General features: G+C 18.5%; 2 protein-coding genes across 2 annotated transcripts; both read left to right on the top strand.

Moving 5' to 3' along the window:
- Positions 1 to 3,024: 3,024 nt before the first annotated feature.
- Positions 3,025 to 3,886, top strand: MKS88_000256 (fam-m protein; the record flags this gene model as incomplete). The annotated part of the gene is made up of 2 exons (XM_067219320.1): positions 3,025 to 3,111; positions 3,248 to 3,886. The coding sequence occupies 2 exons, from the start codon at positions 3,025 to 3,027 to the stop codon at positions 3,884 to 3,886; spliced, it is 726 nt and encodes a 241-aa protein (XP_067070350.1).
- Positions 3,887 to 16,327: 12,441 nt separating this feature from the next.
- On the top strand, positions 16,328 to 17,348 carry MKS88_000255 (uncharacterized protein; the record flags this gene model as incomplete). Its single annotated transcript, XM_067219319.1, has 2 exons — positions 16,328 to 16,414; positions 16,542 to 17,348. 2 exons carry the CDS (start codon positions 16,328 to 16,330, stop codon positions 17,346 to 17,348), a joined length of 894 nt encoding a protein of 297 aa, XP_067070349.1.
- Between the last annotated feature and the right edge of the window lie 1,284 nt (positions 17,349 to 18,632).

Genomic DNA, 18,632 nt, shown 5'->3' with positions numbered 1-18,632 from the left:
GTAATACTTCATTTTTCGCCTCCAGTTTCAACAGCATTTAGTAGTGTAAGTATAAAAATTTCTCCGACTACAAAATATTTATATGAACATTTGACTAATTCTCCTTTTAAATGGTTGTTCAATAATGTGGTATATATAGATAAGAAAAGTAGGCATGTGAACTACTGTGTATCAAATTTTTTTTCGTTCATAATATATTTCATACCATTTATTATATTAGGTGTCACACTTATATTAGCGCTAGTTTATTATCATAAAAAAGTTAAAAAATTTGAAAAAATTAAGTTCAGAAAAAGATAAAATGTATATTGAGGAACATGTTTCCTTTCATAATAAAAATAATCACTACGAATTGATATTCGCAATATGTATAGTGATATGCCTATTAAATCGCCCATAATCTTTTAATATTTATGTGTGAGATTACATATATTTGACATTTTTTGATAAACGTCTTTAAAAAAAATACGTTTACAATTTTTTTTTTTATTTGCATTCTATAAGGTTTTTAATTATTTAGTTTAAGCTATCATTTCAGTTTAATTGCATATTATGAACTAGTATATATTTTTGTGTTTTGGATAGATATTTTTGAAATATATGTGCTGGAGAGATATAATAAATATTTATTAAAACAATTAATATATTATTGCACATTCTTTGTATTAATTCATATCAGTATTAAAAATAATACTACATTTTATTTTCTTATCTTATTATAACTTAAAATGATTATTTGTTTATTTATTTCGAAATTTTTTTAATTATTTTTAAATTAAAAAGCAATATGTCCTGTTTTATGATTAATGTCTCAAAGAGATAGTACTTTTTTAGAATGTTATATATATATATTTATATATATATATACATATTATATAAAAAACAACTTAGTATATATTATTCTGTAGTAAATGTTTTATGAGGAATATATTTCAAAGCAATTTCAATGTAAAATTATTTTTAACACATATTAAGATATTTATGAATATTATAAAAGTTTAGATATAAATATATAATAAAATGATATCTTTATTAAATATGGAATATTTATAACAATTCGATAACGTTTCATTTCTAGGTCTTTACAGATAAATGTTAAGTTAAATTAATTTATCATTTTATAATTGCAGTTAGTTGCGCTGTTGATTCAATATTGTAAGGATCAAATAAATATATATTATATTGAAATTATATAAATATATATAATATATACATATTTTAGTTTTTACATTATTAAAATATTGAATTATTGAATTAAGAATAATCACATATTAATGGACAATATACATAAATCTTTTATTCTTTTTCCATAATAGTAAAATTTTAAATGTATTTATATATAGATATAAATATCTAAATTATCGTGAACTGTAATAAAAAATATATACATTTCTGAAATAATACAATTATATTTATATATATATATATATATGTATATATATGTTCTATGTTTTGCAGTTGCCCATGTATATTAAGAAAAAACATACAAGTATTTTATAGATGTATATATATGTATATATATATATTATATTAAAAATTAATAAATTTATTAAATTAATAAATATTTATTAAACAAAATAAAAATGATCTGAATAATTTTCGTATAAACATTTTATAGATATGTAAAATTGTTTTCATATGTTTATTTTAATAATATGTATTAAAAGTTTATTCTACTTTTTTTAATATGCCAAACTAGGTAAGTGTAATATATTAGGTTTTTCATGAAATATTTTTGCAAGATATATTCATTCTTAAAAATAATTTTTTAATTAATTCAAATGAAAATATTATTGCAATATTAATATGCATCCTTATTTGGAAATATAAATGAACTTCATAATTTATTATTTAATCAATTAAATAAAGAATTTATATGCATTTTAATCTGATAAATATGCTTATAACTACAAGAAAATGAGAAAAACATACATAGACATAAACCCATTGAAGAGTTAAAAATATTGCTAATTTTAAGAAAGAAATATATATTTTTTTTCATTGTTATGATTAAATATTAATATAGTTTGTTAACACATTTTATTTCATGTAAATAACACGTATATGAGTAGATATAAGGAAAAATTATATTGTGAAAATATGTTTTTTTTTTTTTTTTTTTTTTTTAAATATATTAATATTTTTTCTTTATGAATAAAAATAATTAAGTAAAAATAAAAAAATTAAAAAGATGAATATAAATACATTTCATCTAGAAATATTACTATGAATAAAATTTTATTAAATATTGCAATTTTCAAAAATTATGATATAAAAATATAAAAGAATACCTTATTTACTTTTAGAATACATACCCCTTAATAGATTATGTAGTACCATATAAATTTGACTTTCTAAGAGCATTATACTCACTAACAAATTGCATTCTCTTAATTGGGAACTAAAGCGTGCGTTACAGTTAACATAGAATAATATGTTTCTTTTTTCGTTTGTTATTATTATTATAAAATTATAATAATTTATATTATATTAATAATATTACGTTAGTCCAAAATACTTATTTATAAAATTATAATTATTTAAAGGAAAGTGTTCTTAAAATTATTAATGATTATCTTAATAAAGAGAGGAATATATTACATATATATTTTCTACATTCTATATAGTACATAAATTGAATATTTACATATTATAAGAAATCACATCTTTATATCCTAATTTTTTCTGTATATAAAAAATAAAAGAATTATTTAACTAGTGCGTTGTGTTAAAAAAAAAATTGCATATTTGAAATATTAATGAATCAAAGAAAATTATATCTTTTAATAGTAGTGATTTTTTTTTTTTAATAATATTATAATGAAAATTATATAACATATTTTTAATCTTATTTTACTTTGTATTTGTGGTAAAATTAATTATTGCTAATATATTTTCCTAAATATTTATTAATAAATAATAAAAATAATACTTTAAATATATATTTCATTGTTCATCATTAGAAATATATTATATCATTATTAATTTTTTCCTTTGTACATTAGAATATTAAAGATTTACATAATGGAACAAAAAATTAAATCAATCATACGTATTAAAATTGCTTTGTTTATCCTCTTAACGTGGATATGTTATTTTAACATTGTCATGGTATGCTGATATTATACAAGTGTATTCGATTTATTAGAATATTTTTTATTTTAGTTTTATGAACACTACTTTTTAGGTTTACTTTATTTGCCCTTTTAAATAAAATATATTTATATTAAAAATTTTTTTTTCACAGAGCACTTTTAATACATTCTCAGACAATAAGTGCATACATAATACAAAATTAATTATAATTAATTATCGAATACTAGGAAAATATAAAAATGATAATGATTCGCAAATTGTGGGGTTAAAAGAAAATACATCAATCAATGCAGAATACGGAAAAAAAAATATGTTTAAGAAGAAAAATGGGAGCAAACGAAAAAACGAAAAATATAATAGAAAATTATTAAATAAGGCTCATTATTATACAGAAGTTATAGATTATAATAATGGAATGTTTGATGGAAAAAATTTCCATTTTGAAAAAAAATGGTTAAGGAAAAAAGATTATGATGATTATCTAGAAAAACAAAGAAGAATTTCTCATATATCTTTAAAAAAAATAAAATTTAGAAGTTACGGATTTGCAGTTGTTATATTTTTTCTATTTTTCTTGTTTGGAATAGGAATGCCAATATTACATGGGTTAGGGCCCTTGAAAGATATGTTGAAATCTGTAGAAGAATTAATAGTTGATGAAAAACATTACTTTTATCTAATGTTATTTGCTTTAATTATTATTGTGTTAGGGTTAACACTTATAATGACGATTCCTAAAATCTTAAGAAATAATGAAAAATATAGAAGAATTAAGTTAATGAATGAGTAAAATGTATATTAAGTTATACGCATTTTTCTGAAAGGAATTTGTCAATATGAAGTAATATATGAAATATATATAGTAATATATTTTTATAAAGCATACTTATAATTGCTATAATTATATAAATATACGATTATAAAATTGATTGTTTCTACATACAAAAGGATTGTAAATATATACTTATACTTTCCGTGAATTTGAATGTTTTAATATTTTTAAATGTATGTTATAAATTATCGTTTCTTCTTACCTATATATTATTAATTTTTATATACAATTTTTTTATATAAATACACTTTAATGAAAAATGTATATATGTTTTTTGAAATGAATATGTATAGCATAATTTCTATAATCATATTTATGTCGTGTTCCTATTTATATTGTAACTATAAATAGTACTTTTATATATATTTTTTGATTTTTCTTTTTGTAGACAAACTGATCATTTGTTGTTATAATTAGAAAAGTATTTAACTAACCTTATATTAAAAATAGATTTCTCTTACTTAGTACATGATTAAACGAACTGAATAATGTTTCATTGTATCGACATATATGTATATATATTTCTTAAACATAAAAGGAAATTTTATGTTTATTCTACAAAATAAATTTTATGATGAATAAATTGTGACATATGTATTTTTAAAATCCATTTTAACATGAATTTAATTTTTTTTTCAGGATTTACATATAATATTATAAATATGATATAAAATAATATTATTTTTAAATTATGTTCTTAGTTTAGGGATTACGGTTAATATTATAACATTACTTTTGTTTCTATTATATTGTATTAACTAGTGTACATTATTAAGTATAAAATTAATGCCTTTTTAAAAGTACCATATAAACTTCAAAAATATAAAAAATTGAACTGTTCTTTTATCTACCTATGTAAAAAAACGTATTACAAAAATAATTTGAATGTTAAAAATGTTTTTTATTTTGTACAAGGACTTTTCTTATTTAAATCTTATATTTTTATTATATAATTTAAAGAGCTTATTTTATTAATTAAATTATTTTTTTATAAAAAATAAATTAATAAAAAGCTCAATTCATAGTTGAATTAAGTAAATGTTTTTCATATATCAATTATGTTAATAATATTGCAAGTTGTTATTACATAAATATGTTAGTAGTGAAAAGATATTTTATAATTGTTATAATATATTTTTATATGTATTATATATTGAAGTTAGTAATGTAAATATATATATATATATATATATATATATAGTTTACCAAATTATTACAATAAAATTAAAAACACTGATTAGAAAAATGCAACAAAATATATAGTTTCTTTTTATGTATTAGAAGTATAAATGATGTGATTTGCACTTCATTCCCTAATAAATTTATGATTACTATAAACAAATGATAATGTTAAATAATGTTTAATATCTACATATTATAAAAAATTTTGAATTTATAATTTTTATATGAAAATGTTAATATTTCTGTATGCCGATATAATTTCAATATTACCAATTTTTTATTTAATTATTTTATTTTTCATATCAAGTACAATATGAAAAACCTTATATCTAATTAACAATTAATATTAATGTATATAGTAATATTCATGGATATACATAATTACCTGTGAAAATTAAATATAGTAAGTAATCTGAAATTTCTAATTTACAAATTGTTGCATCAACTGAAATTTTTATGTGATCATTAATGGAAATTCCTTATTTTAAAATAGCACATGCTTAGCAATGTAAAGTTAAGGTGCTCTATGGAGACAATAAAAATGAAATTCTATGAGAATCCTCAAGAAAAGAAGAATTATCTTTAATATTTCCTATTCCTCACATATTAATATGTTTCTTGTTATTATAATTATGGTAATATTTGTCGTACTTTTCCTTTTATATAAAGTAAATAAAAAATAAAATATAGGAACATAATCACTATTTGTTACTATTATAGTTTTAATGAAATATTTATAATTATATAATAATTTTATATATATATTTTATTTATCATATATCCATTTGTTTAATCCCCTGTGATTTTACATATATAAAATTGTGTTAAAGGTGAACAAAAAAACTAAGAATAATTCTTGAGTAGAACATATTTATGAATTGACAATTAATGGGAAACTCTCTTCCTACTCAAATTTTAGTAACAGAAAGATCCATGTTCCTTTGCTTCATGTATAAATGTCTTGTCTTTAATGTAAAATATAATATATCAGTTGAAGGCTAGAACGTCAAAATCGTTGAATACTAGTATAAATTTTTAATTGTATCTAATTGCAATAGATTAACTAATAATAATAATTATAAATAAAATATATATATTTTTTTTATTTTTTGAATAATATTGATTTGTATATATACATTTGTAGATAGTATAAAAAATTATCCTTATTAAATAAAGATTATTTATAACTGTTTACCAAATTATATATTATGTATCTAAGCAATTAAAAGGAAGATTTGGAATTATTTATTATTAATCTTAATTTTGGCGTTAATTACCTTATGATATGACTAATTTAGTACATATTATATTTGAAACTTATCAATAAATGAAATATATATTCTTTATTATTTTTGATATTATTATAATATTAAATGGCTCATTTAGATTCAAACATTTTCTAACAGGTAATATGTGTTATTTTTTTTTTCCCCTCTTGCATAATAATAAAATTATAAATATTTATATATATCTGTAAAAAGATGAATTGACATTATTGGTAATGAATAAATATATTTTATATCAACAAATATAAAATAATATGTAAGTATTTTTATATATGTATTTCCTATTTTTAATATATTTAGATATATAAAAGAGCTAATATGGCGTTAAAAATATAAATAAGTATATATAATTTATGATAAAAATTAATAATGCATTTATATATATAAGGATCATTTTTTAAATAAAATAAAATTAAAAAAAATATATTATTTATTTTTGTATGATTCATAGTTAGATAACGTTTTATTTTTTAACTACATAAGTTTTAATTAACTTAATACAAATATTACCATATTTTTTATATAAGATTTAGCTCAATATATATATAACGTATATGATAACGTATACGAATATTTTGGTAGTTATAACAATGGATAAATTTATTTTATTAAATCCATAATCTTCTGGATTAAAATGAAAATTAGAATACCTATTTAATATGCATGTTATTTATCACATTTATTTGCAATTATAAAGTGCTTTTTAGGCAGTGTAATATCACATGTATATTTATTTGTTTTCAAAAATATACTAAAGAGATGGAGAACATTAGTATAATATATACGAAAAATTATGGGTATAGAAAGTGAACAGATTGCCAATAGAAATTTTAATAAAAATATGTTTATGTGTATGCTTGTTTTCTAGAATTAAGGATTACATTAGTTTATTAAAATATTTTCTTGTGTGTATTTAATATATATGTTTATGTAAAATAATTATATAATGATAATATATTTGTTTTAGTTCAATTTGTAAGATATAAAAAAAGGAATGGGATAAAAAATAGAAAAATAGTAAGTTAAGCTATTTGATAATGCTACATATTTAGGTGTATAAAGAAAATAAGATAAGTAAATATTATGTTAAAATATAATGTATAACATTATGTAAGTTATATCATTAGTTATATATTCAAACATAAGTATCCATGGTAATATGTAATAAAAATATAAATATATTTTAATTTTTTTTTTTTTTTTTCCATTTCAAGTCAATTATGTCTTAATTTTCATTAAGCCACAAATATTTATTAATACGTTTAATAAGAAATACGCTCTTTATATGGAAACAATTGAAAAATACAGTTAAAGGGAAAATAACTCTGGAAGCTAGAAAATAGAGAAATATTACAAGAGTGTTGTTTAATATACATTATAAGTTAAATATGTATCTTAACAATTATATAATGAATAGGAAAATTATGGTAATAAAAAATTTTTATAGAATTAATAATATTTATTTTTCATGTAATTAATATCATTTTTCAGTGCTGTTAATTTTTCATTTATTGTATATGTATAATATACATGAAGATAAAAGTGTGACATAAATTTCTTATTTACTGAAAGAATCCATGTATAAAAATAATAAAACCTTATGAGTATATATAAGTTTAAAAAAGCAATTCATGTTGAATAATTCACTATAAAAAAAAAAAAAAAAATTTTATGAATCCGCACTTTGTTAAGTTTTTAATTTTTCCATGTTATTATTTAACGTATATATATGTACTTTTATTTCTATTTTAACTTTTTTTGTATTTCTTGAATTACATACTTATATATTCAAAACATTCTTTATCTAAATCTATTGTTCTCTCTGTACATGACTGGACTTTCTGTTTTTTCTTGTTTTTTATATTAATACCTTAAAAAATAAAATTAGGAAATAAAAAAGTATTATATGTCAATGGACTTGTTTCGTGTATGAATTTTTAAAAATATAAAAAAGTAGAATTTACGTTTTTCCATTGAGACAATGTCGCTGAATTGAGAACATAACATTGATTTTCAATAAAATTGGTTTTGATATATATAGTTGTAAAAATTATTATATGTTTTTTGCTAAATGCATTATTCTTAATTATAGAATTATGAATTAACTGAATATGATTGAAGAAATTTTAAAAAAAAAAAAAATTTTAATTGTTATAATTATAATTACACATATGTAAGCATTGGCAATGATAATATCAAGAATATCATGCTTGCTATTATTTAGGTTACATATATCTTAATCAATAAGACATAATCATCGTGAAAAAATGTCAAGATGAAAAATAATTGAACGGAGAATACAAAAATGATGTATTACAAGGCCATAAAAATGTAACATTAAAATAATTGAAAATTAGAAAAATAAGATGAATAAAAACAACATAAAGTTTGATTAGAAATGAAACCAAATATATAAGTAAAAGAAAATTATAAAACAATTTTTCTCTCTTTTTTTCTAGTTCGTGTAGAAATAATAAAGGTACAAAAAAAGTAGATGGACATACATATAAATGTTTAATGTAAAAGTGTTAAAAAAATAAAAAAAAAGGAAATGTCACTGTTTACAAACGTTTTTTAATATATTATTTTTTCCTTTACATTATATAAATAAGATAAAAGGAAATTTAATGTATCTGTCATAATGTATTTTCTTAGAAATTGGAGATAAAAGAAATGAAAAAAATTATTTTCAAGGAATTTAAATGTATATCACATGATACTATGTACCTATATGGGCGAACATGTGCATATGTACATGAGTATATATGGATAAATATGCGTATATTCCATACGTTAATATGCCCATTTACATATATGCACTTATATGCATTCCTATATTACATAAAGTGCATATTTTTTTTTGTACATGGTGCAATGCTTTGATTTATTTGGTCATATTATTAAAAGTGTTCATGGAAATATTTTCCTATGCACAGAATGCATTTGATGAAATTTGAACAAATAAACAAAATAAAATTCATTTTATATGGCATGCTTAATCTAGTTTCTCCTATGATTGAGTTTTATACATATATGTGTAAATTTTTTATATATTATTGTTTACATCAGAAAATAATTTTATAATGACTTTAGTGGGCACTTAAATCATTTAAAGAAAAACAAAACCAATAATATATCTATAGTTGGAATATAATTGTATATATATATAACTGAAATATTTAGAGGACAGAATTGTGTGCATAGGTATGTACGTTATAAAAATAGCATTATCTATAAGTGAATACATAATTATCCTTATAACAAGCGTATGTAAATATAAAATTGTTTTTTTCATGTACTTTCATTAACTGTGATGCCTTTTTATATGGAATATTCTATAAAGAAGATACATACATATATATATGTATGTATAAAAACGTTTGAATATTGAAAATTTATTCATTCATTATTGCTCACATTATCGATTTATGTTCTCCTGTTGTAGATGTGTGCACATAAGAGTACGTATATGTATATAACAAAGAATGAGACGAATGACAAAATACTGATAAATGAGGAGGTAGTATATCACTAGTGCTTCAAGTTCATAGAAATATTTATTTTTTTTATGTTAATAAAATGAAAAACGAAGAAATTAAATATCTAATGCATATTCAAAGGAAAATGTTTAAAATAAGTAGTTGTATAGAAATACAGTTTAACGATATTCCCATTTTATATTCCATTATATTTGTAATTGAACTTATTATTTCCTTTATTAGTAATAGTTCTAAAGGTTTTTAATAAGTATACCCACCATTATATCTAAGAAAGCTCAAGCGAAAACATAAAAAATGTAAAAGTAACAATTTTCAGTTCTTAATGTGGAAGAGCGCAAATTATATATGAATATATATGCGTATGGTGGATTTATATAAAAATGCACGAGGTTATAATATTTATCATTCATAAATAAGCATATAAGAAAATATATGGATGTAATAACACAAATTATGTACATGGATATTAACTGTGCATACTTGCATATAATGAATTTGTTCATATGGAAATAAAAAAAAAAAAAAATATATTATAATATAATTTTTTGCTATTTTTTTTTTTTTTGTAAAACTTACATTGGATATATTCATGCACTCTTATTTGTAGAGTGAAAATGTAAAATATTTTCTTATAAAAAAGAAAATAAGATGCTATAATAGACTGAAACGCATGTAGATAAAATACATAAAAATATTCGTTTTAGGGATTATTTTAACATTTATAAGTTTGTGTGAAAAAACATCAAGATACAGAATAGTGCTAAGGGTATTTTTTAAATGATTTAATAACTTTATAATAAGTATAACCGTAAAAATATTAAGTAATGTAAAATTAGTAAAATTGTAATTTCACTGAAAATATATAAAACACACTTTAATTCATGTTTGAAACAAATATTAAAAAGAAAATTGTTTTGTAACCTATTATTATTATAATAATAACATCATCAGTTAAAAGAGAAATAATTTATTATTATACAAGTCATATTTATGAGAAGTTATTATTACATATAATATTATATATACAAGAATTAAAGAATATTTAGATACTAATATGGATACATTTATATGAATAAATAGATATAAATATATAAAATAAATATATATAATTAATAATATTATTCCCATACACTGTATGCTTTCACTTGGGAAATAATAAAATATATCAAAAAAAATAAAAACTATACATATGTATTCCTTCATATTACTGAATATAAATAATTAATTAAATTAAATTGATATGAATAACATTAATAAATACAAGATGCATAAAATAAGGCAGGAAAAAAAAAGTAATCCTCTAAAAATTTCGAACTTTTTTAATTACAGATAAATTTATAAAATAATAAATAAATAGAATCTAATATATATATGTAATATTTATCATTACATATTCAACATAATATATAGTATTATTTATTAAAAAGCACTGTTACAATCTTTCATATGTCTTAATATTTATAAATTTTGGAAAGAAAGAGATATACATATGAAAGTATTATTTAATGTTCTTGAACAGAGAATCTGTTTAAATATATATATATATATAAATATATATACTATATTAATATGAATATATGTAATGAAATAAAACTTTTATTATTTTTATAAAATATTATATGACAACATGTATTATACTGCATATTAAAAATTTAGAGACTTCACATATATTTTTTTAATTACATAAAATATATTATTCATTACATTATTTGGATTAATATTTATTTATAATTTAATAAAAAATTAATGCATTATTATCTCCTGTATAAAGTAGTCAAAATGTAAAATAACACTTTAAGCATTTTGCTAAATTGCATTATATGTTATTTTATGTATTGTCTTTTCGTATTTCTTATATATATCATATTATGTTCTAAATTATTGTATTTAAATAATTTTCTTACTGTAGTTATTCATTTTTTTTAATCATCATATTTACAATAAGCGTTTTTTTTTCTGCATTTATTTTTTTATTCTATTTTTTAAAATTGTCATTTCTATAGAAATTATAAATATATATTTTTTTCCAGAAAAAAAAGGGGGGAAATTTTTTTTTCTGGATTCTCAAATCTAATAAATTTTATTTTAGTCAAAATAAAACAATAAATTTTTTTAAATGATACAAACATTTTAGTATTCCATGTGTAATCATACCATAAGTATATATAAAAGCGTTAAATTAGAGAGTAATACTTGAAACAGCAAATTTGTGCATATGAATTAAATCTTACAATGGAATTTTTTAATCGTTGCATTAATGTTGTACATATCGTAGATACATGATATGTGTTAGTTTATAATTTGTAAACTAAAAAAAAGTTCTGTTTTTTTCTTGTTTTTTTCATCTTATAAATATTATTACATAGTATGAAATAATTTATATTTTTTCAGTTATATAATAATGTTTAAAAGGACTGACATAGAAATAAACTAGAAGTTTCATTAGGTTATCCAAAAAAAAAATTAATAATTATATTTCTATTATATACTAATATCTCCTTTCTCAATGACTATATTTTATCTATTCCAGTAAAATAAAATATACATTATCCCAAAAATCTATTTTATATCATATTTTTTCTGAAAACTAAGACAACAAAAAGTAATAATTGTTCTTCTGTACTATTAAAAAATATATTTTTTCTGAGGAATTATTAATTGATTAGTTTTACCAGTAATTATTTTATTTGATGTTACTTGTTTATATATATTTTTATCGAAAACATTTACTAAAATATTTTTAAATGTTGTTATCTTTTTTGCACTTCATATTTTAATATTATTTATGAATATAAAAAACTTTTTGAAAAATATAATAAAACAAAAGAAGAATTGCGTTAATAGTATTTTTCTAAGTATAATGTGTAATTATAAATGGTGTTGCTTACAGAGTTAAAGGTATTATAACTTTAAACCATACCAACTTGATGTAAAATTAAAATGTTTTATTTTATTTAAAATTACTACATTTATATTTTTTATTTTCATACGTTCTAATTTTTATAATGTTTTATAAAGAAAACGTAAAAGAAATTTTTTCTATGTGGTTCCCTAATTCATATCATATATATATTTATATACTAATAAAAAAAAATACTTAACGCTTATATAAATTTATTACGTAATATATAATATAAATATTTCCATATATTTTTAGAGTATCTTTGATAAATATTTATATAATAAGAAAATTATTAATATAACATTATATCCAAGAATAGACAGATTATTATAATATAATTGTACGGAAAAAAAGTATGCACCACTCTAAAATATGTTATTTTGAAATGGATGATATTATGAAAATAAATAAGATAATTATAAATCTGAATATGATGAGTAATGTTAATCTAAAAATAAATATAATTCAGGAGCGCAGTCCAAAAAATTGTTCACGTATTGCAAATATGTCCTATATTATTTTTTAAAAGAGATAAATAATGTTTTTGTAAAAATACTATATTGTATATTCATCCTTATATATATAATACAGGAAATGTATCTATCCTACTAAGAAAAAAAGTTTAATACTTTAAAAGTGTACGACTACCGCCTTAATATATTCCGTATTGGTGTTATATTTAATAAAAGCATTTTCATCAACTGTATTTTTAGAAATCGATAAGGAATTTACGCTGTTGTTTTCTTTATTGTTAGTTATTTTATGTAATTCGGTTGTTATTTATATATTTGTAAAATTCTTCAAGCATGCAATAGTAATATGATAAAATTGGATTCACGCTTACATATATTGAATGTATAGCTTTGAAAAAAAGGTTTTCAAGTGTTTATTAGAAATTTTGTTTATGCTGAAAGCAATTATGTGCTCAAAATAATTCCTCATTATATACTTATAAAATTCATATTGAAAAAATAATATATACATATATATAATTATATATAACTCTAAAAATGTTTATATTAAATATTTATAACCGCACAATCCTATATTTATTTTAGTATTATAACGCAATTATTGATGTAAGTTATATTTCTTTTTAGACACAAATATATTTACATATATATTTAAATTTTTATACTAATATGAAATTAATATTTATAAATATTCACAACAAAAATATATGTTTTATATGAAAAAATTATGTGTATATATGTTTAATTAAAATTTTTATTATAATAAATTTGTGTTTATTTAATTTAATACAAAATGCTACAATTAATACAATGTCAATGGAACTAGTGATAAAATTTATATTTTTAACGATCATAATTTTTCTTTACTTTTTTTCAAGGATTTAATAATTTGAAGAATTAACTATAGGAATTTACTGTATATTACTTTTAATTTAAATATTCCACGTTGTTCCTCATTTAAAAAAACAATAAATATATATTTTATTTGTTAATATATATTTTTTCTATAAATGTAAATATGATAAATTATTTTTGTAAAAAATATTTTGAAATATATGTACTTTAAATCTTAATTCATATAAGAATATTTTTATTAAAATTTTAGATATTTATACTATTTTAATTATGATATTGTTAAGATTATACTAATATTATTTTAATTTTAAGAATAAATTATTAATTTTATAATTTATGAAGCTTTACATTTAAATGAAAAGCTTAAGAAACCTTTAACATTTTATTTTTTAATTTATACAATTAATGAATTTAATTCTGTTTTATGAAATATATTTAAAAATTTTTAATAATAATAATGTAGTTAATAAAAAGATATATATGTTTTTGTTTAGGTATGTATTAAGTGAATACATATTTGAACTGGTGTTAATCTAATATTAAATTATTCATACAACAATTAATACTTTAGTTCTGCATTAGAGAATAATCACCTAATAATCGAGAATAATATTTTATCAGTGAAAACTATTTAACAATTCATTAAAATGTACACGTATATTAAGGTTAAATATATTTTTTTTCATATTATCCATATATATATATAATAGTTCATACATTCATGGTACTTTGAATGTTATCTCTACATATAAGTTTACTACAGAAGCAAAAGGACCCTAAGAAAATAAAAAAGTATAAATAGTTTATTAACTAGAAAATTATTTTAAATTTTCAATTATAATCCTTATTATAATATAATAGTAAGTAAAAGTAAAAACATGTTATATATGTGAGAAAATTAACATAAATATAATTGTCTTTATTAATAATATAATCTCTGATATATTTTAAGTAAAACATTATGATATATTTTGTATAAAAGTATTAATTATATAAGAATATATTATATATTTTTTTGCACAAATTATTTGCGAGCTTATCACTTGATTAAACTCTAATTTTCTTAAAGTCCCTCTTTAATAAATTTTTATTGAATACTCAGGTTAATGTTAATATTTGATTTAATAATAACTAGGAATGTTCATTTTAAAATACATTGATTAAAACGTGAATGAGCTTAAGTATTTTATTTTTCTGGCCTAAATATAGTTGGAAATAGACAAATTGATATTAATACTTGGGAGAGTTTACATAATAATTTGACAAACTATTAAAAAATATTTTAAAATGATTATTTTTTTTTTTATCTATGATATTTTAATATTTCTTATAAATACACAAACTTAAGAAAAAACACATATATTAAAAAAATGAATTTAAAAAGTTATGTATAGATATTATGATATAAATTGAACTTAATAATTAGATTTTCTAAAAATTAGTATACTCCAATAAAAAATAATTTTATACTTATTTTTAATATATAAATTGTTTATTTATTACTAATGGAGTTATGAATTAATTTGTTTATATATTTTATAGTATTATAAAATATATATATGCATAAATGGTAACTAATTATGCACTTAATATTAAACCAAGTTTTTTTTACAAATTTTTATTTTTTTAATATATTTTTACTTTTATTATATTGTTATAATAACAAATATTTTATACAAAAATATCCAATTGTTGCAGTGTATACTGTAAATGAAATTATATTAGTTTACTGGATAATATTAAAATCAGTAATTATTATTTAGATATATAGAACAATGAATTATATCTACATTCTCTATATTCTATACTATATATGAATTCAGAATTTACAAATATTAAAAATAAAAAATTTATATATTATTTTGAATAGGATTAATAATATCATTTGTTCATTAACTATTCTAGATAACTAAATTATATATTATAAATATATATAAATTAAAACTCATTATATTATTTTAAATGAATTATATATTAATGAATATAATTAAAATAAAAATTTTATAATAATTTAGAATATTAATTTTTATTGTATTATAAAATGTATTATTGTTATTTTATATTATTATTTTTTTATTCGGTTTCATAAAAAAATAATAATAAACTAAATTAAAAGACGTAGATTCCTTTATTAGAAATATATTATATCAATATAATTTTTTTTATTAATTCAACTTATTACAATATATGAATTATATGAAATGGAAAAAAAAATTAAGTTACTCTTATTTATTAATATTGCTGCGTTTATAATCTTAACAGGGATATACAATTTTAGCATTTATAATGTATGATAATATTATTCAGGAATATTTACATTATTCGTTTCCTTTGTGTTTTATTTTTATTAACATTTTATTTAAGGGTAATATTATTGATATTTTTTAATTATAAATATTTAATTTATTTTTTTAGAGTGAACATCATAAATTTTCGGAACAGAATCATACATATGGTAAAAAATTAAATATAGGGAATTATCGATTATTAGCAAAATGTAAACAAAATATGGATTCATGTACTATGAGGTTAAAGGAATGGATATCGAATAATGATATGGATGAAAGAAAAGATATATCTAATAATGATAGGAAGTATGCAGGAATAAAAAAACAATCAAATGGTAGTTTATCAAATAATAGGAAAGATCATAAAAAACATAACAAAAATAAATATTGTATATTTGAAACAAAAAAATATTCCCGTATGGAAAAAAAAATATTTAAAGAACTTGATTATGAAGATTTTCTTAAAAACAACAGGACAATTAGTGATAAGATTTATAAAAAAATAATAGGTAAAAAGTACGGATTTCGATTAAGTTTACCTATATTTTTTGTTTTTTCGTTATCCATATTACTTTTACTAGATTTATTCGTGGGTTATGGACTTATAAATGGTTTGTTTTATGTTTTGAATATTATTGCTACAACAGTGGTATCACAACCTACAAATGGTGTGAAGCCTTTACAAAAAATGTTAAGGCCATTACATGAATGGTTGAAAAATTCCTTTTTTGGTTCGTTCTTTCAAAAATCTACTCAAGTAGCAGCGAACGCAGGCGGACCTAATATAGATAAACATTATTATATAACCGGTTTCTTTGGTTTTCTTATATACTTCATACCCATCTTTGTAATAGGTGTCACATGTATATTAGGTATTTTTTACTACCATAAAAAAGTTAAAAAGTATGAAAAAATTAAGTTTAGAAAAGGGTAAAATGAATAATAAGAAATATGATTCTTTCTATAAGGACGTATTTAGTGTGAAGTAATAACTGTAATGTCTTTAGTTATATAGCTATTAAACGTACACATAATTGATTAATTTTTCTCAAGTGTATCCACATGAACAAGGTTTTTTTGATTTACAACAGTAAAAATATATATTTCTAGATTTGTTTATATTTGAATGTGCGATTGTTTTTCGTTATTTATTTAAATTATTATTTATGTTTATTAAATATTATGGCGTAAATACATATTTGTGTATTTATATATATTTTCATAAAAAATATATGTATGAATGTTTAAATGAATTTATAATAGTACAATATATATTGTTCAATTTAAGCCATAAGTTACTTTACATTTGAACTGTATGAAATAATATTTTTCAATTTTTCACTTGTTCCAGTTCAAAAATATTATATGTTGATATAATTCAGAAACTGTGTTTTACTACTTTAAAATTAAAAATTAATATGACTTGTTTTGTATTAATTATAGGAATTGTATGTATTTTGTTGCAGAGAATTATATATATATATATTTTCTCAAAAGGAAATATTAATTACTCTATAAATTAAGTTTTGCGAGATATGCGTTATAAATAATACATAATTTATAAGTGGTTTTATCAATTGTTTAGCTATTTTTTCTTAGTTTAAAAAGGAAAAAAATAAAGTATATCAAAATAATAACTTTATTGTCTATGGGTTATTAGTTATTTTTTAATAAAATTGAATTTATTTTTATTCTTATATAAATGAACAGTTAACTCTATTTATCATTATATTATTGTGCTTATTTCAGGAGTTAATTCAGTTTTTATAAAAGTAATTAAATTTAATTTATATTGATAATCTATAAATAAATAAGCTATATAAATTTTATTATTTTTTACATCGTTAAAGGATAAAATTACTTAATTATATGTAATTTGATAATAATAAATAGTATATTGAAATCTTTATTTATATAATATTGTTTTATTTCATAATTGTAGACTTCTAAGTATGTATTATATATCTATAAATATTTTCATTAAGGGTAATGAAAAAGAATTCAGTTACTTTCTCTTTAAAATAATAATACATAAATAAGTATTATACATAAGTTTTATTGTTTACGATTGTTTGTAAATATATTAAGTTAAAACTTAACATTATTTCATAAATATATATATGTATACATAATGTTTATATTAACCATTAGTAATTTTATCAAATTAACAATAAAAGTGCTATAAACAAAATAAAAATTAAAAATGGATTATTATTTG

Source organism: Plasmodium brasilianum (assembly GCF_023973825.1).
Source record: "Plasmodium brasilianum strain Bolivian I chromosome Unknown PB_00_10, whole genome shotgun sequence".
NCBI classification, from domain to species: domain Eukaryota; phylum Apicomplexa; class Aconoidasida; order Haemosporida; family Plasmodiidae; genus Plasmodium; species Plasmodium brasilianum.
The sequence above is the reverse complement of the archived record's forward strand: the minus strand, read 5'-3'. Positions and strand labels throughout refer to the sequence as shown.